The following is a 25,741-nucleotide window of genomic DNA, read 5'->3' on the forward strand; positions in this document are numbered from 1 at the left end:
TGCTGCTATAGCAACAAATGGCAAGGCTGATGTCATTAATGAAAGCATCAGGAAATACATCTACCCTCTCAGAACCTTAGCAAGAATTGTACAAGAGTGATGAACAAAAGTGAAAAAAAAAGTTCTTTATCCACTTTGATACGAATGTAACTGAGCAAATGCAATATGAAATCAATACCAAAAGATGGGTGCAGAGGATGCACCTTTTCCTCAGGGTAATGCTAGTGTCATGCTGGGGACTATAGCATCAACTATGAAATGGTGTTCATTTCTACTTCAGACTTGCATGCGATTAAAAATGCAACAAGCCTAGGTAATTACTGATACCTTTATTGAATCCTGTGGTTACTATTTTTACAAACATCGTTTCAGAGAACACAGATTTGCATATAAAAAATATTACTCTTCAACACATAAAAAGCAGCAGTCTACTTTGTGGAGATAAGCAGGATTTACAGTTACCAAAAAGGTTGCACATTGTCCAATGACCCCGTTTCCCCCCACCCCCCTTTAAAAATGTACACAAAATGCTGCACAACAGAAGATCATGCTACATCAACTAGTAATAATACCATAATCCACTCAATTGAGTTATGCTATACTGCACCCGTGTTAGCCCAGATGGAACCCTATTGCATAGTTATCAGTAAAGTGTTGTATGCCCATCCAGTGTTTCACTAGGCAATAAGAAAGAGTGCTACTACAGCTTTAAAAATCCTTAAATTGTTTAAAAGTTAAGAAAACACTTTAGGAAATGACTGGCAACATTACTATAACTAAGGAAAAGTAAAGGTATCTCTGCATGACAAATGGGTGAAATTACGGTCAGACAGACCAGTAGAGTCACTGATCGCTTTGATAATATGCACAAGTCAGTGCCTTTATGTAAACGTTTGAGTGCCTACTTCCAAATCCAAGTGATATGTTAGTTTTAATAAAACTAACATATCACAAAGTTAACAACTGTATTGTGAAATAAAGACCATTTTAAAACCAGAATATTCAATATTGGAAAAGCCCCTTTTTTGGAATAGAAAGGGGTTTGATGTACAGACTGTCATGGTAGGTAGGATGTGTATTATTGCATTATTAGTATTTGATTCTGTAGCATTTCTGTTTTCCTATTACCATATGTAATTCAAGTGTGTAACTACATTAGAATAAAGTCCCTGGGGAAAGATGTTCCTAATGCAAAGGTCACTAAACAGAGTACCAAACTCCTTGCACAGAACAAACACTTGAACATCCAAGATAAAGAGTAAAGAAAATGGGAAAAGAAGAGGGGGAAAACAAACAAACAAAACACCAAAGCTTTTGTTAGCAAAACTAAATTTACATAGTTCCTGTACAAAAGCTGAGGATAACCTATATAACCAGCAATATTTTGATTCTTGAAGCTAGACATTGTAATCTAAACTGATATTAGACTGGTCTATTGGCCCAAAGTTGTTTAAAAAAAATAAATAAATAAAAAAAAAAAATTAAAAAAAAGACAATGAACAATGTAAGTTTACGGGCAGTGGTTGTACTTCTGTTCAGCATTACTGCTTGTCTGTGGCTGACCCAAACATTCCAAAAAGAAGGAACATCCACTGCACACTTTATTAACTTGCAATGAGGGTGGGGGTGGGGTGGAGTCATTATTGAACTTAAGCTTTTCCTACTGAACTGTACAACATCAGAACCCTTCCCCTACCTCCATCAGCCTTAGTGACCAGTCACAGTCTTAGTGTATATTCACCACGTTGTACAATTACAAAAAATTGCTCAGATCTGTCACTTCATTCACTCAGACGCCTCTTCTAAAATAAGAGGAAGAATAAAGAAAACGTTTCATAATCGCTCTGAAGCAGCATACAATGGCCTATTCATTCTGCTAGAAAATAACAGGGGAATAACCAAACAAAAGCAACAACAACTTCTTTGGAATTTTCCAGAGGCACAAAAGGTAGTTCTTGCTTAAACATATATATAAAAAACACTAAACAAAACACTCAAAAAATAAATAACGGTCCTATGCAAGATATAGTTGCAGAGATGAAAACAGCAAACATCCCTGATTAATTGATCATCATGTATTTGCACTACGAAGACTAGGCAGTTTGGAGCCAGGTCTGACAGGAAGTGGACTGATCACATTTGGTGGCCCAGCCTCCTGGGTTTTTAGCCCCAGAGGGGCCAGCTTGGGCATTGGCCGCCATGACACACCGGCTTGCTCTTTCGAAGGGTTTGCAGTGGTGACCCCGCCGGCTTTCATTTGCAGAAGAGGGGGCGGAGATGGGGCGTCGCATTTAGCAGAGCCCTCTGGACCACTGGAGGTACCGTCACCGATCACTGCAACCACTTCAGTTTCGGATGAATTCGGAGGAGAGTCAGACCCAAATATGACCTTGACAAGGTCATCCACCTTTGGGGGAATGTCATCCATCTCATCATCTTTCGAGGTGGTGGATGCTATGAGATCCTCATCCAGCCTGAGGAACAGAGGACTGAGGGATCGCTCATCATCTACGTGCACCCCTGCCTCTTTCTCAGTCAGCATGTCTGATGGTGCCCCTCCAGCCGCCTTAAGACCAAGGTCTCCACCTTCTGTCTGGGAGGACTCACTGTTCAACTGCTGATTGAGGAAAACAAGTTCATCAAGCAACGACATAAGATTTTCATCGTCTGGCTCATTGTTGCCATCTTCTTTATGGCTGGTTGGAGCATCTACCATATTGACGTTTGTGCCCTGTTCAAGTTGCTTGGGCACAACATCCGCTTGCTGTCTGTCTGCGCCCTGTTCATCCACAGGGCGGACTACATCAGAGGGGCGGCTCTGTAAAGGCTCCACGGAAGCAGACCTGGAGACCGCCTGTCCCTCGATGGATGCTGCAACATCGCCCTTCTGCACAACAACCGAGGGTGGTATGATGACCTTATCAGGTGGCACCAAAGAAACAACACTGGAGATCCTGGGGAGGCTTATAGTTTTAACTGAAAATAAGGAGAACAAAGATTATCGTAAGGCATGAGAATATTCCACTACACATTTTTAAATATTGAGATTACAGGTAGAAAGCATGCCAACTACACTCTGAACAGTTCTTTAAAAATAAGCATTTGTGATGTGTAGCTACCTGGTGTGTTGATTTTAAGAGGACTGTTGGTAAGTTTGAGGACCTGTGTCTGCAAAATAGGAAGTGGATTCTCCACTCGTATTGGGTGGGACACAGCAGGAACAGATATTGACACAGATGCAACACCTTTAGAAAAGAAAGAAACAAAAAAGGTTGATCAAGGTTTACGTTGTTAAGAAAAAACAATGTTAGTTTGTGAATTTAACAATTGTTCTCCAGTCAAAGATTGAGCCTAATATTGGGACTAAATTGCAGCGGTATTGGTGAAACACTATTGAAAATTATTTCTGAGCTAGGTTTAATTCTATCCCTTTGTGATTTTATTAATGGGTTTGAGTGCTGACCTGGTGTAGTTGATTGGCTTTCTCCTAAAGAAGTGATGCCAATAGGTTGAAGAGGGTTACTTATAGTGAAGATCTGATTGTACGGAAGTACTGTTTGTACCAGCGGAAACACTCGAGGAACAAACACTGAAAAAGACATGACAATGTAAAAGTGGGAAAATGGGAGAAATTAATCCCCACCCATTTAATAATATTACATTTAATAAGTGTTTTACCATGCAACTAAAGCCTAGAGAGACTATGATTCTATCTTAACACTTAGACAATCCTGATTATGTTGGCTTGATTATGCCTGATGTTGAATATGTAGTCCATCAATCCCCCATTCCCTGCCACCAACCTTGATCTTTAGCTGGAGACACTGGAGGTGTTTGGGATTTACTGCGTGACAGGATGTTGGGTCGTGTTCTCTCACGTGCTGAAAGGTTTCCCAGATGTGGTGTTGGATGAGAGGCTGCTGGTATGTTAAGGCCAATCATTTTGGCTGGCTGACATGTTCTGGGAAAAGCTTGTGTCTGCCTGACATGGTCATTTTCTTTCCCTTTGTCCTGGGATACTAGACCTTTCTGCTTATTGATACTAAGGTCTATTGGTTTGGAGTTAGGGGACAGGTGGGCATGTCTAGATATGGCATCTTTCATTTTGTCATTGGAGTCCAGCTTTGTTTTTGTGCCAAGACCCTTCTCGTCTGAATCTGTTAACTCTTCAAACAAGTCCAGGTTTGTGCCTTTTGCTTGTTTCTGGCTCTCAAGCGCTTTTTGTTTAGCAACAATTTCATCTAACTTCCGACAGATGGATTCCTCAGTCTTTCCTGTTGAAAATTAGCAGCGTTAGTCAATTAGAACAAATCATGTCTGTACACACTGAAACACTGTTACATCAAACCCTTTAATACCTGTTAACTGAGATGCTATCTGAACGAAGTATGCCCTCTTCTTCATCAGCTTGTTTTGTGCTTTCACTAACTGATTTCTTTGTTGAGTTAGAGACTGGATATCTTCTCGGGCCTAAGAAGAGAAAGACAGTAAGTAAGAAACTCCTAATGACAAGAAGGAATCAAATATTATAAAAATAATATTGGAAAGAGGAGATGCACTGTTAAAAAAAAAGATTAAACTCAACAAACCTGTGTCAGTATCATCATCTTGGAGGCCCTGCGATTGTAATAGCTGAGTGACCTGTGCAGATTGTGAAAGTAGTCCTTCAGCGTGCTGCGTCTCGCCTTCTCCAGCGTCCTCCTCCTACATTTTCCCTATAAACCCAGCAACATGTGACAGTATGATCCAGCTAAAAGGGCTTAAATCTAGGCCCTCAAGACACCACATGCTGTCATATAAATCCCTACAGAGAGGGTGATAAGGTTAAACGACCACAGAGAACATACATACCAGTGACTCTTGTCCAGTCTCCACATCTGCTTTGCAATCTGGATGACTGTTGATAAAAAACAAAAAATATTTATTTTCGATGATTGAAATAAATAGTTATGTGCACACACACATGCCCAATTACTCAAGCACAAACACAGGTGGGCCAACTAAAAGTCCATGAATTAAACATTCATCCCAACTGATTTTGTGTGCGTCTCATTTTTATACAACAAAGCCTACAAAAAGCACAACATAGTCTTCAAGTAGCATGTAGCACATACAAAATTTGGCCACAGAACACATGGTTGCATTTCATTTTTAAATATCATTTTAATATATTACCTGACTTTGTTCATTTAAAATATGCCAACACTTGCCAAGCATGCCAAAAGCAAAATAGAATAAGACCTATGCAAAATTGAAAATAGTTACAAATAAACTCTCACCGGCCACTATATGTGCGTATATATGTACATGTGTGTATATATGTATACATATATGTCAGGTCTAGTTCACTCACACAGACACACACCTGCCACTATTAGGTACACCTGTCCAACTGTTCATTAACGCAAATGTCAGCCAATCACATGGCAGCAACTCAATGCATTTAGGCATGTAGAAATGGCCAAGATGACCTGCTACAGTTCAAACTGAGCATCAGAAAGGTGATTTAAGTGACTTTGAAAATGGCATGGTTGTTGGTGCCAGGTGGGCTGGTCTGAGGATTCAGAAACTGCTGATCTACTGGGATTTTCATGCACAACCATCTCTATGGCTTACAGAGAATCTGTGGGCACAAATGCCTTGTTGATGCCAGAAGTCAGAGGAGAGCGGCTGGAACGTCAACCGTAACTGTTACAACCGAGGCATGTAGAAGAGCATTTTTGAACGCACGACACATCGAACCTTGAGGCGGATGGGCTACAGCAGCAGAAGACCACACCGGGGCTACAACTAACTGAGGCTACAATTCGCACAGGCTCGCCAAATTTGGACAACAGAAGATTGGAAAAAGGTTGCATTTTTGATTAGTCTCGATTTCTGCTGTGACATTCCGATGGTAGGGTCAAAATTTGGTGTCGACACCACGAAAGCATGGATCCATCCTGACTTGCATTGATGGTTCAGGCTGGTGGTGTTGGTGCAATGGTGCAATATTTTCCTGGCACACTTTGGGCCCATTAGTACCAATTGAGCATCGTGTCAACGCCACAGCCTACCTGAGTATAGTTGTTGACTATGTTCATCCCTTTATGACCACAGTGTACCCATCTTGTGATAGATACTTCAAACAGGATAACATGCCATGTCATAAAGCGCGAATCATCTCGGTTTCTTGAATACAACAATGAGTTCACTGTACTTGAATGGCCTCCACAGTCACCAGATCTCAACCCAATAGAGCACCTTTGGGATGTGGGGTCCAACCCGGTACTAGCAAGGTATACCTAATAAAGTGGCCAGTGTATAGAACAATAGGATACATTATCTACAGACAGCATAACCTTTAAACCTCTTTAAATGTTCTCTTTAAAAATGCCTATTTATTTGAACTAGACCTGGCATCTTTCAATTACAAGTTTATTAATTCTTTAGCTCAACTTTTGAGCTGCTGAAACCCTCCGTATGGAATTCTCAGATGGGCATGTGCTACCAAACATGGAGAGGCAGCATGTAGGCAGAGTTTGGGCATGGTTTAAGGGCTGAAAGAAGGGCACTTCTGAATTGGATTTGGCCTCCAATGCACCACTGCACCGTTGTCCTAGCAGCTCCATTCGAATGTTCACTGGTGCACTCACATCTGCAAATGGATTGCAGAAAACCTCAAAATAGAACCTCTGGATCTCGAAACCATGTGAAGTGTGCTCAGTCTGAGGGCAAAATGTTCACTTTGGAAAAGTGGTAGTGAGCTCATTTCAGATTACTTGGTATGATAGAAAGTGACCCAGGTTACCCTGATGCACTTGATTCTCACAAGCTCGCTTTGGTTTGCAAGGTTTTTTTTTTTGTAATTATCTATTATGTGACACAAAAAAGCCATACCACATAGCTATATTTCATGATTTAGCTCTGTGATTTCTTTACCCTTATTTTCAATTAAATGAAAGATTTCCTTGAGCAACAAAAAAAAAATCTCTTCCTCATCTTGGCCAATGCAGTTCTGTGTGGTAGGGGACATGAACAAATGACTGAAACTGATGGCGATTTAAGCCCTTTGCTCTGACAAATTAACAGCATTTGTTAATGCTGTAATGCTGTTACTGTAATCAGTAACAGTGTGCATAACATGATACATTCTCAGTGCTTTACTGCAAAGGGCCTCCTGGTGTATTATTGTGTTGGGCTGTTAGCTCAGATGTGCAATTCAAAAATTTTTTGCTGCACTCTCCCAAACGGTCCACTCGTATCTCTGCACACTGCAGGTGCTCCATCTGCCGTCTGTCAAATACGTCCTTTCCAGTAGGTGCTGTGCATTCATTTGAAACACACACACACAAAAAAAAACACAACAACCGCAGGCCAGATTGGATTTTGCCTGCAGGCCTTGTGTTTGACACATGGGATACTGAACAATTCCTTATTAAGGCATGAGCCAATGTTACATATTAACAAATTCAACCCATCATTTTTAATGTTTCAAGCTGGATGTGAACCAAAGTTAACCAGTTAAAGTAACATGCTGTCATGGCTTATGGAAACTAATCTTCATACTCACCCTTCAGGCTGCTGCTGCTCTGACAGTGCACTGCTCTTCTCAGGCCTCTCGTCAAATGTTTCAATATCAACTAGCTCATCGTCGTCCTTCTCAGGCAAATGCTGGAGCTCTGCTTCCACAGAAACTCGTTTTTGTGGCGTGCTCTTTCCCTCTCCCTCCTCGGAGTCCTGGAAAGTAATCATAAGTGGAGCACTTCAACCTAACACCAGCTGTTACTATTTGTTAGTGATTACAAAGAAATCATAAAAAGAAAGTAGCCGAAAGCTGATAGAAAAAGTTTTTAGAAAATACTTAGTTTGGTCCCTTACAGTGACTATGTACAGGTCCTCCTGGTCACTGGACCTAGCAGACTCGGTGTCGTCATACATGTCAGAGTCTTCGGTCAGTTCTGTACAATCTGAATCAACCTCTCCTTCCTCCAGAACTGATGCTGCCTTACGCCCGTTTTCATCCTCAGAGGCCATGACTGCACCTGTGGTTCCAGATCCTCCATCTGTCTCAATAGGACCTAAATCGAGCACCTCCTTCAGAAGCATGTGGGATGCAGAGATATGTGCAGGGTCAGGCACGTCTTTGGGTGCATCTCCCACCATCTGGGCTGAGCTGTGACTCTCAGTGGTTTCAGAGGTGTAGGAGTGGTCCACATTAACAGTCTCCTCAGAGGACTTGTTTGAGCACTGGGAGGTATTGGCGTCCTGTTCTGGTTCTCCAGTTGCAACAGCAAGTGTGTGATCAGTGCTGCTGGAGCCCTGGGGGTCTTGTCTCTGTGTGGTTTGGGGTGTAAGCAGTACGAAGCCTCCCTTTGTGGGACTAACATCCGAGTTTTGATCAGAGGTCGCACAAGATGTGATGGTGAATCTGGAGTCTTTTAGTTCTTTGGGATCCTGGATGACATTCTGAGGTACAATTCTTAAGGTGCTTGTGCCGCTATTGCAAAGTAATCCTGGAACAATGTTTACTGTACTGGGCTGACTGCTACATGCCACGGACTTGGAGCCAGAGAGAGAAATGATTGGTTTCGCAATGACAGAGGACGTAACAGTGGTAGTCATGGTGATGGTTGAAGTACTGTGCACAGGGGTCAGACTCTGAGCTTGTGTAGTAGGTGTGGAGGGAGTGATTGTAGTGGCAGTGGAGCTGGTATTTACAGTCTTACTCAGATTGACTGGTGTAGGTAGACGTATAAGGGTAGCTGCACAAAAAGATACAACAAAAAATATCAATCAGTTAATTATGAACTGATCTGTTCAATGAGTTAAATGTCTATAATACCTATATTTTATCAGTACATCACAGGAAACCTGCTGTGTAATTTGTCTCTTTACAGGGAAGTGATTCAATAAGCTTTAATAACTTCTTCAAACCATCTATGCCATGTGCTAACCACTAGATCATTATGTCTAAGAAGATGTCATTCCTTTCTAGTACGCATGTTAACACTTTATAGGATAAGAGCCTTTTCCTCTTGTAGCATACGGTATTTTTTTAACAGAAATGTCTAGCTAGAGTACTTACTCTGTTTTGGTATGAGGAGGTTGGGATTCATGGCCCTGAACTGGCTGAGGGGCACCAGCCGTATGAGCTGCCCACTAGGATTGCGGTATAGTGTGTTCCCGTTAGCCGTCTTGAGCATCTGAAATACCATCCTCTGGCCTGGGACGGGTGGGCGAGTGGAAACTACAGGCTGCATCAACCTAATTCCACCAGCAGAGCGCACTGCACATGGACCAGGGGAACGGACTACAAAGGTCTTCTTCTCTGGTGTAGCAGATCCAGACCCTGGAAGTGCCTTAGTCACTGGGATTGAACCATCTATTGGAAAAGGAAAAAAAAGTGTGAGGCACTTCTGAAACTCAACCATGTTCTAGCCATGCATAGACTTAAAGAAAGAATTAAAAGCATTAAGCCAGGGAACACAAACCCTATATTCATAACACATTCAATAATACAGATGACTGTCCCCAAATAACAAAACAAAAAACACTCCACAAAACATCCATCCACATAGCCAAGAAACATGACTAGTATATTTTATGCAGCCCGTCAAAGCGTGTCTATCTAAGCACAAAGAAATCTAGAAAAAAATCTATACAAGCTGAAGAGTGAAGCCAAAGCAGACATTTAAGTCATCAGTGGTCTGAATGGCTGTAGTAACAGGGATGATCAGTACGAACAATGAAGGAAAAAAAAAGGACAACTCATACAAGATCCATATGAACACTGACGTACTGCAGCAATCACATGTGCAAGACAAACACAAACAAATGCACAAGACCCTTTAGAAAAGGATCTGACAGCTACAGTGACAGAATGGCAACACCGATTAAAATGACTTTTTATGTAAGGGTAAAAAAGTAAGTAAGGGTTTGTAAGTGAGGGTAAAAAAGTAAGTAAGGGTCTGCAACACTGGTGTACACCATCACTGCAACATAATAGGGTAAAATCTGAAATATTGTAATCTAGCCTATATGCATTCCATTAATGTCCATTACATTGTAACAGATATTTAGGAGAAAGTTACTAAACCTCGGAAATAGGATTTTCACCATATCACCCACCCTGATGTGCATCTAACAAGGTATGGAGACGGGGGAAAAATGAAAGAATGAGTGCAGCCAGTCAAGGGAAGAGGGCTTACCTAACGGCAGGTTAGGACAGTTAGAGAGAAGGGCGACTGGAGAAGCCGGGACTGTTACTACAGTAGCAAAGCTGGAGGTACCTGTGGAACCAGACGCCTCAGATGCCTGGTTAGCCACATCTGCTTTTGGTGGTGTTTTAGAGGAAAGTGTGAACCCAGTGGCCCCAGTCATCAGAGGAGTGGGGATGATGATATTTTTAATGGTGCTCTGAACACTAGTGCAGGGCAGCTTTTGCTGTTCAGAGTTGATATGGTTGAGCACAACCTGGGTGAAGACCGATCCCGCTGGGGGCTTGGTCACTGTGCAAAGGAATACATCGAAGAGGTGGTTAAATCTGCCAATTAACCTTTACTACCTGTCCCATCATCTTTACAGGATAAAAAAAATAAATGCATCATGGTGTAGGCTTAATTTTCTGTAAACCATCACTTGACTAATGACAGTGAGAATTTGAGGACATGGGTTTTAGAAACATGTTTTTTTTTGTCTAATGAATTTAAGTACATGGTAGAAACAGCACTTAGGACGGGTGAGTCCATCAAGACTTAACCAAGAATGCTACTAGTAACACTCGCTGTAATCTTTTTTTTTTTTAAGTAAGTAGTAAATAAAGTAGAACAAAGAAGAGGGCACATGCGCCTACAGAAAGAAACTTTCTTCATGTTTAGTAACAGGTGGTTTTACCAGCTGTGATTTTTACCTACCTGTAGGCTTAACAGTTATGACAGTGGTAGAAAGTGTCTTGGTAACTGAAGTTGTCGTGGCAACACTGGTGGTGGTAGTGGTAGGATGAGTCTTTGAAATGGTAGCTGTGGTATTACTGGGCTGTTGTTTAGGTGTGTACACCCTTCCTGTGATATAAGCAGCCAGCCTGTTGGCTGGGTGCAAAGCCCCCATCTGGCCCAGTTCCAGCTTGGCTTGTGGATATGGTTTTCCATTGACCTGTGGTCACAGCGGTAACACAATAACAAAATAATAAAGAAATTGGATTTTCCTTTCTTTTTTATCACAGATCTTCAGCATTCTGTAAAGGTGTAATTTCATTTATGTTTGAGATGAAGAGGATGCTTTGTACATGGTTGATACTGGGGACTATTGGATTTAGTTCAGAATTACCTCATTGCTAGATTAAGAATAACTACATATTACTTTTTGTCTAGCTCTAAAAGGGCTACGAGTACATACCCATATCTGCCCTGGAGCTGCAGGTGGCTTTTTCTCAGCCTTTAGCACACCTGCAGGGGTAACGTGGGAGAGGAGAGGGAGGCCCTTCACCTCGCTCTTCCCAATGGTCTTAATCAGCAGGGCTTCGAGCTGCTTCATCCTCTCATCTTTCTGCTTCTTCACTTTCTGCTTCACTTCTGCACTCTCCACCAGGTGGGGCTGAGAGATGACCACTTTGTACATTATGGTGGAGCCTTCCTCCTGTTCTTGTACAGTTCTGGAGACCGGCTGAATTCGGTACTTGCCAATCCAAAAAGGATTGTTCAGGCGGTCCTGGGCCATATGATCACACACCACACGCAGAACAATGTTCCTGCTCCCTGCTGTTGCCCACTTGCACTTGGACACGATTTCCAGCCGTTTTGTTGGGCCAGACAGAGTGGGGGGGCGAAGTTCCCCTTCCTCCATCTCTGCAACAAGGAAGACAGCAAGACGGTTCAGTGGTGCTTCTGGAACTAATTATTTTGGAGTGCAAGTACAATATTTTAAAGTCTTAACCAAAGTCGGTACTTAGAAATAATAAAATATCATATGAAAACTGAGTTTACCACTCAGGGTACTTATACTGACCTTGTGATGAGTTTTGTGATTGATGGTGTGGGTCATCTTCCTGCAGATAAGAAATGTGATCAGATCTAGGCAAAACTAGGCACCCAGATCTAGGCTGGTGAAAGAAGTTTGCTCTGTATAATACTGCACAGACCACATTACAGAGCCTCACCTTAATAGCCCTTAGTCCAGTTTGAAAGAGTCTTCTCCTACAGAATGGCCTCACACGAGCACAAGTAAGCCAGCTCTCCTTGTCATCTTTGCTTAGGTTCAAACCTCCACAGTCCATCTGGACATGAAGAAGCATAGCCCAAGGGTTTAGGTGTTTAATATGACATGAGTATCACCAACATAAAAACATTAAGCACAGAATGTTATTCACAGTGTTTTGTGGCATCTGTGTGATTGTGCTACCATTCAACGTGCTAAATAATATGTTGAATGAAACACTCTACCTCTTTTTTAGGTGAAGCACAGAGGAAGTTATCTAAGTCTTCCTGCAACTCTGGAGATAAAAGTGGAGGACAAGGAGGCCGGGCAGGAGGGGGAATGAAAACACATTCTGAATCAGAGTCAGTTTTCCGATCCCACAGCATCTTCACATGTGCAGCCGGCTCAGGTGTCGCTTCTGGACCTGACAGAACTGAACAACAATAACACAGTGAAAGTCTATCGATTCATTTATGAATTATGAGGAAGAAATAAATAAATGTACACACACACACCTTATTTTCTCGACTAAAAAAAAAAAAAGGAAAATGTTGTATAAGCCGCACTGCGCTAAAAGACGCATATATCTACTGAACTGAATACATTTAACTGAACTGATCAGTTTCCGAATGGTGCCTGTAGCATTTCATGTGCGACAGATTCGGCTTTCAGCTAGTGTTGTGCCGAATTCCGACTCCCCGGCAGAATCCGTCTCCCCTTGTTTATCCGCGCATAAAGATTGTCGATTTACGTCTCTATGCATAAATAAGAGCTAGACTTTAATTATCCATCACAGCAAACGGCATGGCATTATCTATGTCCAAAGCCACACTGGCTCAAGGGTGTTAATTATTTTAAATAAAAAAAACACACTGGCTGACCACATGACTTCACAGTATTACGGCAGTATTATGTCTAAATATCTTGTTAGGACAAAACTAGAGTGCTCAATGAACGAAGTTATAATCACTGTAACTCCCGAATATCATCTTTAGCGTCTTTATGCGTATGCAAACTAGGGGAGTTGGAATTTGGCACAACACATGTTGATTTGAAAAACATTCTCCATCGTGCCTGCTGCTTGCATGTGCTAAATGAAAATGAGCACGCACTTCTTTGATTTACAACTTTGACCTACCACCTGATTCACTTTCTGCTTCGCCCCCTGACGGGTGAAGGAAAAACTACAGAAAAGCCACACCTCATTATACGTTGCATGGTTCAAAGCGTGGGGAAAAAAGTAGCAGCTTATAGTCCGGAAAATATGGTACACACACAGAAAAAATTGGTTTTCTGATCCAATAGGTCTAACCAGTTATGCGTATACTCACTGTAAGACTTCTTTCCTTTTCTTTTCTTTGCTTTCACACCATTTTCATTCGGTTGGCCCTCAGGTGCAGGGTCCTCTTTCGGACTCTCATCTTCAGAAGGTTTTTTCAGCAGGACCACTTTTCGTCGCAGACAGTCACATCCCAGCATGCACTGTGGTTTGCCACAGTGGTGCTGGCGCCTCTCCTGAGCAAGACTGCCGCATACACACCCTAACCTGCAGAAGTCATTGAGGCATGGTGGTGCACGTCTTTTTATGATCGTTGAAGGGATTTTTCTCACTGTAGTCTGAAACAGAGAGAAAGAGTGCAAGTGTGAGAAGAAGCAGCACTCCACACTAGAGGTCTGCGCGGGACTGCTTTTTTAATCCCGCTCCCGCCAAAAAAATCGCTTGTTTTAATCCCGCTCCCGCCCACACCTGCATGTTTTAGTCCCGCTCCGGTCAAAAAATCGCTTGTTTTAATCCCGCACCTGCCCGCCACACACACTTTTCTGTCGCCCCCGCCCGCAATCCTAATATGAATTGAATTAATTAAATTTAGTACTTGAAATTTTCTTATGTATTTATTAAAACAGCAATATAGCGATGGATCGCACTGCCCCATTTCTTACCACAGTCCAAACACATGCCATCAGGTGACGTACACCAACACTTTCTGAAATCTATCACAACATCAAATGGTAGACGATTTCCATCTCCATTAATTACAATGGAATATGACTTCCATACATCAGACTTTCCTGTAGTTGGCTTAATTGTGGTGTATTCACCTGTTTTATTGAATTTTCCACAGCTGAAACTGACCGTCTACAGCAGGGATGTCAAAGTCAAATACACCGAGGGCCAAAAAACCAAATTTGCTACAAGCCGAGGGCCGGACTGGTTCAATGTTTATTAAAACATATTGAAATGATTGCACATAGCCTATTGAACCAAGACCTAACACAGTGTATATTATATATTGCTTAAATGAATAAAGCAATACTTTCTTATGGATCTGTCAGTAATTTCAAGTGAAAACATTTTTCAACAAGCAAACAGATAAAAACAAACTTCCTTCAAAGAAAACATGTCCTGTACATTAAATGAATAAAGTAATAAAGGTTTGAAAAGTGCTGGAATTTAGGCTAAAGTACTTGAAAATGCTTGAAATTGTAACTATATCGTTTCACAACAAATAGCTATCTGACTGAACAGTTCTCTTGTATTACCTTAACAAATATGAGCCTCTTGTAATTCCAGGACAAAACATGAGAGAACGCGAAGACGTTAAGATTGGGCGTTTTGAAAATAAACAACCATTAAATAATGTGAATGAAAAGTGAATTATTTCCAATCATTTCAAATATATGTATAAATATTTAACCTAATTAAGTTTAACGTTCTGGGAAATATTGAAATGGACCTTGAAAGTGACATACAAGTGCTTGAATTCCACCTTGTAAAGGTGTATGAACCCTGCAAATATGATTGCGCTGAGGCATGGCGCGCACAAAGTTACAAATTTCGAGAGGCGCACGACCTCGCGAATCGACAGCGCGATTACGTCATTTTTGCCGCGCTGACCCTCGCCGCTTGTGAGCGCTGCAGTGACTTCGCGGGCTACCGTTGCATTGTGGGGAATGTAGTGTTTGTGCGTTCAAAACACCAGCGAGCGGCTGCGGCCTGCGGGCCGGTTCTAATAGTAATTAAATATCATCCAGGGGGCCATAGATAATCAACTTTGACAGTCTCTGCCATTTCGCTATCAAAATGACAAAATGACGCACACTTCATGTTCACGTGATCAGTTGCTTAGCCAATATTTTGAATTAGTTTATTGCTTACTTACTAAATGATTAGTTGTTTTCGTCCTGTTCCTTATGCATGGAAATCATTGTGTTGTTATTATTATAATTTTCTAGACTATTTATTCATTTGCGGGATTTTTCTACATGTATATGTGGTCCCGCTCCTGCATTGCCTGGACTAATTAAACTCCCGCTCACGCCAATAACAATTCAATTCTGTCCAGCACCGCAAGATATTCTGACGGGACCTGCGGGATTACCGCAGGAGTGCAGACCTCTACTCCACACTGAGTGCTACGGCTTTGGTGTTGCAACCATTATGACCAAAGTGAATTCTGAAGCCAGCGAGCCTTAGCTTAGTTGCCACATACCTCAGTTGTCACAAGAGAAGTCACAGCAATGGCTGCCCGTTCCTCAGTTATGTAAGTTCGATGTTTGCCCTCCCAGACGGCACCATCCTCAACATCCATTAGTTTGACCAGAGTCTTGGGCAGTCCTGGACTGCGACCCCCAGCCACGCTTGAGCCAGGGGCAGTAGAGCCCTGTGATACACCAGCCGCTGCAGCTTTCGGCGTCTTGGATCCCTTCTTGGACTTGATTTTGACTGACTTTTTGCTTTGAGGCAAGCTTAACGCACCTGATGACTCATTGGATGATGTTTTTAATGTACCACTCTTGGGGACCACACTGCGAGACACTGACGATGGCTTGTCTGTGCTCGAGGCTGTTTTTGTTGCACTCGATCTGGAGGATTTCTTTGATGCGTTTTCACCCAACTTGCTTTTAGAAGTGGATTTTTTACACGCTGAGGAAGGCATGATATTGGCGGCAGTGGTGGTCGTCACTTGTTTTTTTAACACGCTGTCCAGAGTTCGAACATAGCTCGTGCTCTTGGTTGGCAGCTGGTAAGCCACAGGACAGATGGCGGCTTTGGAGAAGCTGTCAGCTCGTTCATCGATAAGCTTGCCTTCACTTTCCAGGTACTCATCAAGCATATCACTGCAAAAGGCAGAAAGGTTCTTTTGGCCTGGGTCTGAGCTGGTGCTGACTGAAGAGAATACACAATATCATACGATTATTTTCTTACTTGAACTTTTAATGTATATTTTATATTTATTTTATATTATGTATATTGTTAAGTGTGTGTGTGTATGTATATAATATATATAAAATCTCAGCATACCTCCAGGAAAGGATGAAGACCCTGAGGTTGCAAACTTGTCTCTCCAGCCTTTGATTTTAGTAAAGTCAGTGGTTTTCCCTGTCCTAGAAACAAACCGGACTGAGAAGCCCAACAAAAGTTAGCACAACTGCAGGACTTCAATTCATAAGATGCATCTATTGATAAAGCAAATGATAACTTTGTTACTCACCGTGAGATGAGCTCCCCGAGCTTCCCCCAGGTAAGAGCACAGGTGGAGGAATAGGCAAGCACACACCCAAGTACTGCAGGTCGATGGCCAGAGTAAGATCCAATAGGTTCAACTTCAGCCCAACTATAAACATGATACATATATAAAGATGCAAGTCTTTTGGATATTGATATTGCATCTTCTAATTAGGGGGTTGGCTAGAAATCACTGGCTGAATCGTATATGAATCACGATCCATTTTATACATGCCCCTCCATTTTCAGATGCAAGTAATTTGACTAATGAATCAGATAAAACTATTACAATTAGAACCCGGTTCCAAATCCTTTGTGTGCATACCATGTGATGTCTGCCCAGAAGTATACAACGCTTCTGCTGTGTTACATATATGCAGTGTAGGTATTACCTTGCCTTCACTCTTTCATTCATTAAGTGAAATGCTTTAGTGGGTCTCAAGCCAGATGACTAACTTAATTTCACAAGACATGAGGTGAAATTAGGTAAAATGAGCCAAGAATCACCTGGTGGTTTTAAGTTTACACCTCAGAATTACCCTTGCTGCTGTCTAGTCACATCAGTAAAACAAACCAATTCCACACTGGCAATACACACACACACACTATTTTCTGGACTATAAGCAGTCACTTTTTTTCCCCCACGATTTGAACCATGTGGCTTATATTGAGGTGCGCTCTATAGTCCAGAATATACGGTATCAACACCACTATGTATTATAAATGAGAGGGTATGCTTGGATCATGGTTTTTTCCTTAGACATTCTCTATCTGTTGAAAGTTAACTGCCACCTCATCTGTCCGTAAGTTTATTTTTAATGTACTTTCTGGAAAGCTAAAAAAACAGACTTTCTATGTTCAGTGGTTCTTGTGGTTACATTTTCCACACACCATGTTTTGACTGTTTTTTTCATTTACATATTTCAGCCTCATGATGAACTCTATTCAAACTTCTTTGAGCTTCAATTTGAGAAATGACAGCAAGTGCAATATCTATAACTAACCTCTGCACCTTCAATTGGCTCTCAAACAAATGAACGGCCATCTGTCCAATTACCTTTGCTCTCCTTAACTGGAAAAACTATACATAAGAAGGGAATATCTTTCATGGTTCCTTACCCTGGAACTAAAAGTAACTGCAGTGTTTCTGGGGGAAAATAAAACTTTTTCTTAAATTTCTACCTTCTTGCAGAACTGGGTGGATGACCTGTCTGTGTTTCATAATTTTTAAGTCACGCAGCAGGACCTTTTCAAGTGCATCAATTCTTTCTTCTAGGTCATTAGTGACTTCACCTGTTTTATAAAATAAGAAAGATACAACTGAGCATAAGTTCCAATTTAAGAATGAGTATTTTATAGTGAACCATAAGATTAGATTATTTTCCATTTACCATCCATTTTCTCTGTTCTCTCATGTAAAGCCTCTTCTTTAGCTTCATCCCCAAGATGAATGTCAAGTGCTTTCTGTTTACAGTATTTCACAATAAAATAAACATAGGTCAAATTTATTAGAGCCAGAAACATTATAGCAAAAAATGTATGCATACCAAACTTTATGAAAATAGTCGATTGTTTTCTGTAATTATGTAAAAAAAACAAAAAAAAACAAAAATGCTTATTAAATACCTTTGACATGAATGAAACAAACAACTGGCCCTCTACATCCTCAAGGTTGGGCTGCAGTGGGACAGGTATAGGACCTTCAGGTGCATCTGTATCTTCACTTGACTTTGATTTCCCCCCTTTCCTATGTTTCACCTTGACTTTTGTGCTTGTAACATCCTGCAAATCCTGTGTGGTTGTCTTTGTAACACAAGTTTCAAGGGACTGTGCAGGACATGGCACCTCAGTACTGACACTCTTTATTGCTGGCTCTTGTTCTTCAGTTGGTATTGGTTTAGTGACAAAAAAACAATTTCGCACTAGATCAGGTGATTCTAAAGGAGGTCTTGGTCTATCAATTGGTAGATATGGTGGAAAAGGGTCAAGTGACTTTCTTTGAGGTATTGGTCTATCCGAAAATAGACTTGGTGGAAACGGGTCTGGAGACGAAGGAGCTGGACTTGGTGGAGACAATTCTGTAGATGACGGTGAGGACAGGAAGGCATCACCTGACAATAGGGACTGTGGAGGAGCAGGTTCAGGACATGGGATTGTACCTGGGTCTGAAGCAGGATCAATAGTGGACTCAGGAGTGGTGACATTACCAAGTACGAGTTCATTGTTTTCAGAATCAGATGTAGTAGCAGGGCGAGCTTCATGAGCACAAATGTCTGCAAGGCCAGAAGGAGCACCAGGAAAGTCAGTCAACGCAACATTAGTGTCAGGTGTCACGGCTGCAATGGGCACAGAATTCTGCACAAAGGCAGAAGGGATATTTACATTCTCAGGGGGCTGAAGAAGCACTATATCAGGAAAAACTGCTACAGAGGCAGGGCTGGTGACAGGATCTGGAGCTGAAGTGGATTTCCATTTGGTAACCAGATTAGGGTCAGGGACTTGGACGGTATCTGTGATATCTAGGGACGAGGAACACTTCAAAGGCATATAAATGGGGTGTAGATGGGGTATAGTCGATGTAGAAGATAATGTAGTGGGCAATACACTTGGAGACACTGTGGTGTTAACTACAATGCATGGTAAACTGGAAGATGTAATGTCTTCAGATGTAGGGCAAGCTGCAGTTTGTGCATTTGACTTGTTAAGATGGGGTGTGCACGATGACGTAGAAAGTGGTACGTCTTCAACAGATAAAGTAGTTTTACAGGATTTATCAGTGTGTGAAGAACTAGGAGTACCAGATTTTGATTTGGTGGGCCTTGTTTTTGATTTCAACTGTTGTAAAAATAGTGCAAGGAGAGGCAATGGAACAGGCTCTGCACGCTTCTTCTTCACTTCTCCACCGTTGAGAGGTTTGACCACAGACTGTGAATTTTTATTTTTATCTGGCAAGGTTGCCGTTTCACTTAAAGTTGTGTACATATCTACATTTTGTGATGAGTCTGGAATAGATTTATCAGAATTAATGTGCATGTCAGTTCGTGAAGACAATTCTGCAGTACTTTTCAGTGTGGTTGGGTCATCAGATTTTGAAAACGATACCAATCCTTCTGTGTCCTTATGCACGATATCATTCTCCTCCTTATGAACGATATCATTCTCCTCCTTTGGCTTCCTTTCGGTTTCCTCCTTGGCAACAGCAGTGACTAAACTGTTTTCTGATCTACAGTCTTTGGATTCCATGCCCATATTTTTGTCATCTGCATGCATACTGCAACTGTTCGCTGTCTCACCACTGCCATTATGGATCTTATCAAGGGATATCCTTTTCACCTTAACATGAGCACCCTTAATCAATTCGGACAGCCCCCCTGGCCATGGGCGCTTCCTACTGCTAAGAAAAGAAAAGAGTGCTTGAATCAGATGTCAATTTAAAAGAAAAACAAACAAAAAAAACATTTAAACTTAGTCTGATTTTCCTTTCAAACCAATCCTGTTTCTAGTACACCAGTACAAGAAGTGTTAGGAAGTAGATAATCTACAAGTAACTAGTTTTAAATCAATAGTTTAGAGGGTTTACAAATGTGCACCATGGTTACACTAGTGGCAATAGCTTGAATATGGGCTTTTCTGATAAATATAAAGTATGTAATTATTTGTCATGAAAATGTTAAAACAGAAGGTATGAAATCTGCTGTTAGAAATTTAAATTCTTAATAGATAACTTCGCAAAACACTAAAAACTCATTACACTATGCAAAAACAACGCAGACAACTTCTGCTATGAAAAATAGAAAAATACTTACCTAGAACTTTTGTCAGACTCAACAGTTGGGAGGGGATCACAATTAACATTTTTAAGATCCCCGTTAATAGGGATCGGTAGATTCTGTCCTTTGGTGACCTTGTCAGAAGCGTTCTTCTTGGCACACAATGATTTGAGATTATTCAAAGTTCTGCTAGCATCATCCCTGAAACCCTTTGCAAAGGGGTTGTAGTCAATCTTAAGCTGGGTGATGCACAGATTCTGATATGCCGTGACAGCAAAAAACTCAGTCTGAGGAAAACTAAAAGTTATAACATCCGGACCAATTAGCTGAAGATCTGTGGCTTTATCTGCAGGTATGATATGAAGACGTGGAAGGTACCGGTGCATAGAATTGACTATAATATGGCCATCTTGGTCCAAGGTGTTGTTGGTGAGTTTCAGTTTGTAAAAGGAAATGGGATTTTGCATCCAGTCCAGGCCAGTCGCTGGCGAATCAGGGTGTACAAAGGAGCGAAAAAAATGCAGGTCAGCTTTCCCATTGGTTTCCCACCGTCTGTCGATCCACCTGTAGCGGTGGTTATCTACTGGATGCATATCCATTACCAAAGTATACCTCTGAAATGGTTCCAACCCAGAGATGCGGAAGCGGCAACAAGGGAACATTCTACGACCTTGCTTGGTCAGAATCATCTCAGTCTGGCATCTAAAAAACTCATTCCACATATTATTGTTATCCAAAGTAACAGTGATGCCTTTACATGTAGTCTCTGCCGGCCAGTTCAATGGCTGGTTACTGTTGTTGGAAGTCGCCATGGATGATACTTTATGAGAGCTTGTTACACCTGGGTCAGTTGTAGATTTTCCTGCTGGACTTGCCTCCTTATTAGCCAACAGAGCTCCTTCATCAAGCCTTCCGCCTCCAGTATGTAACTGCTTGAGGATGACAAGAAGTGAGTGCGCTGAGGAAGCTTGAGGTGTCAGTGTAGACGTGGTTATGCCATCCTGATGAAGCACCATTTTGGCCTGTGTATCTGTGATGGCCATGGAAGTGAAGGAGGCATCTGAAGAGCTTCTGACCCCCTTACCTCAGGTTATGCATGATCATTCAACATCCTTCAACAGAAATGAGAAATATGAAGACTGATCAATGGGAATCTCTAAACCTGTTGATTTTGCTACTTATGCAAGAAAAATAATTGGCTAATGCAACAGAGAAAACCACAGCAAAACAAGAAATAACAAAGATGGTAAATGTATTTTTTACTTCAAACCAGTTCATAATATTTGTATTTCACACATTCCATTTCATGTACTTTGTGGCTTCCAGGGTAAAAGTCTGGACCAGGGGTTCATTTCTGTTCCAGTTTGAACCACTAAGAAAAGTCCAACTCATTTAACACAGCTAATGATTATAAATATAATATTGAGAATAGCAAATACAAACTGATAGGAAATTTTGGCTTCTACGACTCATTTGGAGCTATGAAATTTCTCTCATAATAAAGACATGCTAACTTGTCCAAAGTGACAAAGCTTTTACAGGTTGATCCTTATGAAGAAAAACCTAGCACCAATTTGTACAAAAGACATGAGCAACTGTTAGCTCGCCAATGGATTGTACTGCTGTATTCAGCATTTGAACATTGTATTGTCATATTGACCATTTGGACAAAAAATTGAGAAAACCGTTTAAATACTAGGCATGATGTCTCATGTGAAGGTACCACATTAAGTTGTGCACTCAGAGAATCAAAAAGTTTCCAGAATAAAGTATCCAAGTAAATATTTGAACATGCATCCATCATAGATTTGGGATTAATTTAAATTAAAGATGTGGATAGCTGATGTTTTAACATCAATCTCTGCATTATATCTGAAAAAATACAAAATTTACCACAATTTCCAAAACATGCCTTTCTTGGAAGAAAATTCATACTAGATTTTCTGGTTGTATAAAAAAATGAAAATGAACCTTTATTGTCATTACACATTGTACTTGTACATTTGCATGAATGAAATTGGTTTACAGCCCCCCTCCCATCTTGGTGCAAATATAAAAGTTTTAAAAGTGTGAATAGTAACTGTGAGGGTGTTAATTTCAACTGTCTAACCAAATAGCCAAATTCTAAAGTTGGTTATACTTACCAGGGATTAAATTAAAAAGCAAACGTTTGGTGTGAACTTTTTCCATGTTTGAGTTCCACCCAACTAATTACTATGTTTTTAAATAGGCTAATTGCTTGTTTGCTAGGCAGTTCAACAAAACTACAGTAACCCAATATTGGCATGACTAGGTCCTTACTAGTCACAGATTGTCTTACCATGAAAACCTTTAAAAAGTTAAATTTGTGTATTTTAATGAAGGGAGATGCTTTAAAATATGCATCGACTGTTGTAATATGTGAGTTTTGCCAGGGTGCTAAATTCTGAAACTGAATATCAAATTCAAAATGTATAATGTTAGGCTTGGTTGGACAGCTTTCGAACTTGATTGAAACAGCTGAATTTTTAACTCCTATATTTAGTGTTAAATTCCATTTTTTAAATTGAATGTGTTTTTAAAACCTACAACTAGTTATGTGAAATTTAATTTCAAGTATGGTACAACATGTCCTGTATGTACGTTTAGCCTACTTTTTCGGACGCTACATTGCTACTTACTACTGACAATTTTGTAAGTCTATAAAAAATATTCCTATCCTGCTACCTGTAGTGTTCAGGACCAATGTCAAGTTACAAATGACACTATCACCAGAATAGTATTCAGATAATGAATGAATACTTTTTACATAGAAAAACTTTGGTTCATGGAGAAACATGAAATGTGTGAATACATTAGAAAAATAAATATATTCAAAAAATTACAGTATTGTTTTTGAGTGAAATAAGTCCAGATAACGCAGAATGCAAATATACTTCTACCCAGAGTACTTTTAAATGTGGAGATTTTCCTATTCCTACTGATAAGGTTATCCTGGGAGAGAATCTAAACAATAAACATACTGGCATTAAAATTGACATAAGGATTACAGAGGGCAAAGGCCCTCTTTATAAAGTTACAAAGTGATGGAAGGTATCATTGTAGATGACCAGCTGTTCTCAGTGGTGGATTATATAGAATTTTACTGCTTATTTTAAAATCTAAAATTGAACCTTTGCTAGTAAAAGAGCAAACAATATGTTACATTTCATGTGTTCATTTATCCAGAGAAGATGGTGTATGATTGGTGCATCCATAGTAACTATAGAGCATGGTCTACATTGCATGTAGTTATGTATATGAATTTCAAAGCCTATGTTGAACAGCAGGCAGAGCAAAACAATATTTTAAACCTTATTGTTTTAGTACATTTTGACTATTTTTCTATTTATAATAAAACTTTAGAATTAGTTATCATGTATGTAACCTTTGTAAGATAAGCTTTTACTTTACTCCAAGTACATTTTGTCAGAAAGAACATCTTTTCTCTGAGGTGAGTTTTCAAGAATGTTGCTCATCTCATCATATTGAACTCCCAAAGAGAGTGTAGTTTATGGACACCAGAACAGCTGCAGTTATGGACTGCAGCGTCAACTGTGAATGTTCACATCATTATGAATTTTGGACTGTTTTATGGGCTAGTTGGGAGGGGGGGTTTCTAATATAAATGTTTTACTGTAAGGTTCTGCAGTGTGTTTATGTTGTTGGTGGCTTATAATGTGATCCTAATTTACTTCTTCTTCTTCTACAGTTCTTCACAACCACTAACCTGACCCACTGTCCATTACTGTGGAAAACTGCATGTCTGAATATTTGCACACAATAATCTCGGATAAATAAACATTTTTAAGGGACATGTCTTAATTCCATTGCAAATAAGACATGGTCGACCATTTAAAATTGCCGCCATGTTGGAAGTCTCCCGCGGCCTACTAGCTACGTACACGGTGTCGGGCGTCTTCTTCCTTGTTCTCCAAAACAATAAGTACAATAAACAGCGCAGCAGCTGTCTTTACTATAAGTCCGTTTTGCGGTTTCAGGTATTGTCTTGACAGCATTTATAACCCCAAGTGTTGTTCAAACTTAATCTATACCATTGACCTACTTGAAACTTAAATGCCGCAGACGACTTTGACTGGAGTAAAATCCACACGTGTAGATGATCCTCTCGTTCTAGATGTATTAACTTGACTTGCGCGGCACACTGGCCAGAATGACCGTCCGCTTGAGTTTCCTGTTGTGAACGCGCTATTTTGGGAACATTAATTACTGACGGCGCGCTCTTAGTTCCTACTGAACCAGGCCTACAATCAAGTCAACAAAACAGTCGCAGTTAACTGCCTACAGCCGACATGTCTCGACTAGTTAAGTATTTAAACCTCATTGCCGACCGAATATATAGAAAATCAATGGCTGTAAGCAAATAATAACTGGCGTTACGAAAGACAACGTAAGTTTCAATCACCTTTGGATCGCGGACGTCGAGTTATTTTCGCCGACGTCGCGTAACAACAAGGCCGGAGCGACGTGCTGCGCGTGCACTTCGAACGGTGTCGAATGGCGGGTGAATCAGAAGCGCGCGAAGGTGGGCAAGGCGTCTGAGCGCGAGATAACGCCAAAGCACGCGATCGAATCAATTAGTTCTGATCCTCAGTAACACGTTTCTGCCCAGATTACAGTATTACCTCGTGTGTGTGGGGGGCAAATATGCAATGCGCAATATTGATTTGCTGCTCCTGTCTTCGACTGTATTCGTCCTTCAGGGATCAACTCTCAAAACATTACACCGTGCGTCTCACCCTGAAAGTGTACGTACATGTTGTGACGCACGACGTCGCAGCTCAAACGGAGCGGACTCGCTCACATGCTCCAGTGCGCAGACTCAGACAGGGCACGCGCGTTCGAAAACAAGCTAGTGCGCATGCGTTTACTTAACACTTCGTCTCGGGTTCTTGGGTTGCAGGCTTGTTTTAACGGACTGTTTTTGATTTTTTTTTCGAATGTAGACAGGATTCAATTACAGAAGGACTCGCATCCTGGAGGAACACAAGATAGCGGGTCAAACATTTTTATAGATTATCGTTTAGTTCTGAGACACTGAACAGCACACCGTCCGACGTCGCTGCCATAACCTCGGAATGAGCGCCAATGGATCCAAGCGTATCTCAACAACCTCTCTTCATACCCTTCCTCTATATACTTGTAATACTAGCTATCTAACTTGCTTTACGTGTCCACGGAACTCTGACAGCTGGCCTTCCTGCAGTAATTTGCAAACATTTTACTTATTTACAACTGCTAGCTAACGTTG

At 41.0% G+C, this 25,741-nt stretch overlaps 1 protein-coding gene across 7 annotated transcripts; it reads right to left on the bottom strand.

Moving 5' to 3' along the window:
- Nucleotides 1–314: 314 nt before the first annotated feature.
- On the bottom strand, nt 315–25,271 carry mgaa (MAX dimerization protein MGA a). 7 transcript variants are annotated; one of them, XM_076978676.1, is made up of 26 exons: nt 25,116–25,271; nt 20,488–21,563; nt 18,308–20,075; nt 18,073–18,145; nt 17,864–17,974; nt 16,668–16,790; nt 16,478–16,576; nt 15,666–16,342; nt 13,506–13,791; nt 12,420–12,607; nt 12,137–12,253; nt 11,986–12,025; nt 11,377–11,825; nt 10,896–11,133; nt 10,191–10,490; nt 9,068–9,364; nt 7,861–8,744; nt 7,553–7,719; nt 4,852–4,897; nt 4,590–4,715; nt 4,359–4,470; nt 3,804–4,274; nt 3,464–3,589; nt 3,120–3,245; nt 2,714–2,976; nt 315–2,617 (listed from the first exon to the last, which is right to left on the bottom strand). In XM_076978676.1, the coding sequence occupies exons 2-26, from the start codon at nt 21,492–21,494 to the stop codon at nt 2,072–2,074; spliced, it is 8,640 nt and encodes a 2,879-aa protein (XP_076834791.1). In that variant the 5' UTR covers nt 21,495–21,563; nt 25,116–25,271; the 3' UTR covers nt 315–2,071. The 7 variants fall into 7 exon arrangements, with proteins under 7 accessions (XP_076834791.1, XP_076834786.1, XP_076834789.1 ...); XM_076978671.1 differs by adding an exon at nt 24,536–24,734 and having other exon boundaries at nt 315–2,976; nt 24,896–25,232; XM_076978674.1 differs by having other exon boundaries at nt 315–2,976; nt 18,308–20,072.
- Nucleotides 25,272–25,741: the final 470 nt, after the last annotated feature.

The sequence above is a fragment of the Brachyhypopomus gauderio genome, chromosome 17, assembly GCF_052324685.1.
Source record: "Brachyhypopomus gauderio isolate BG-103 chromosome 17, BGAUD_0.2, whole genome shotgun sequence".
Taxonomy (NCBI): Eukaryota; Metazoa; Chordata; class Actinopteri; order Gymnotiformes; family Hypopomidae; genus Brachyhypopomus; species Brachyhypopomus gauderio.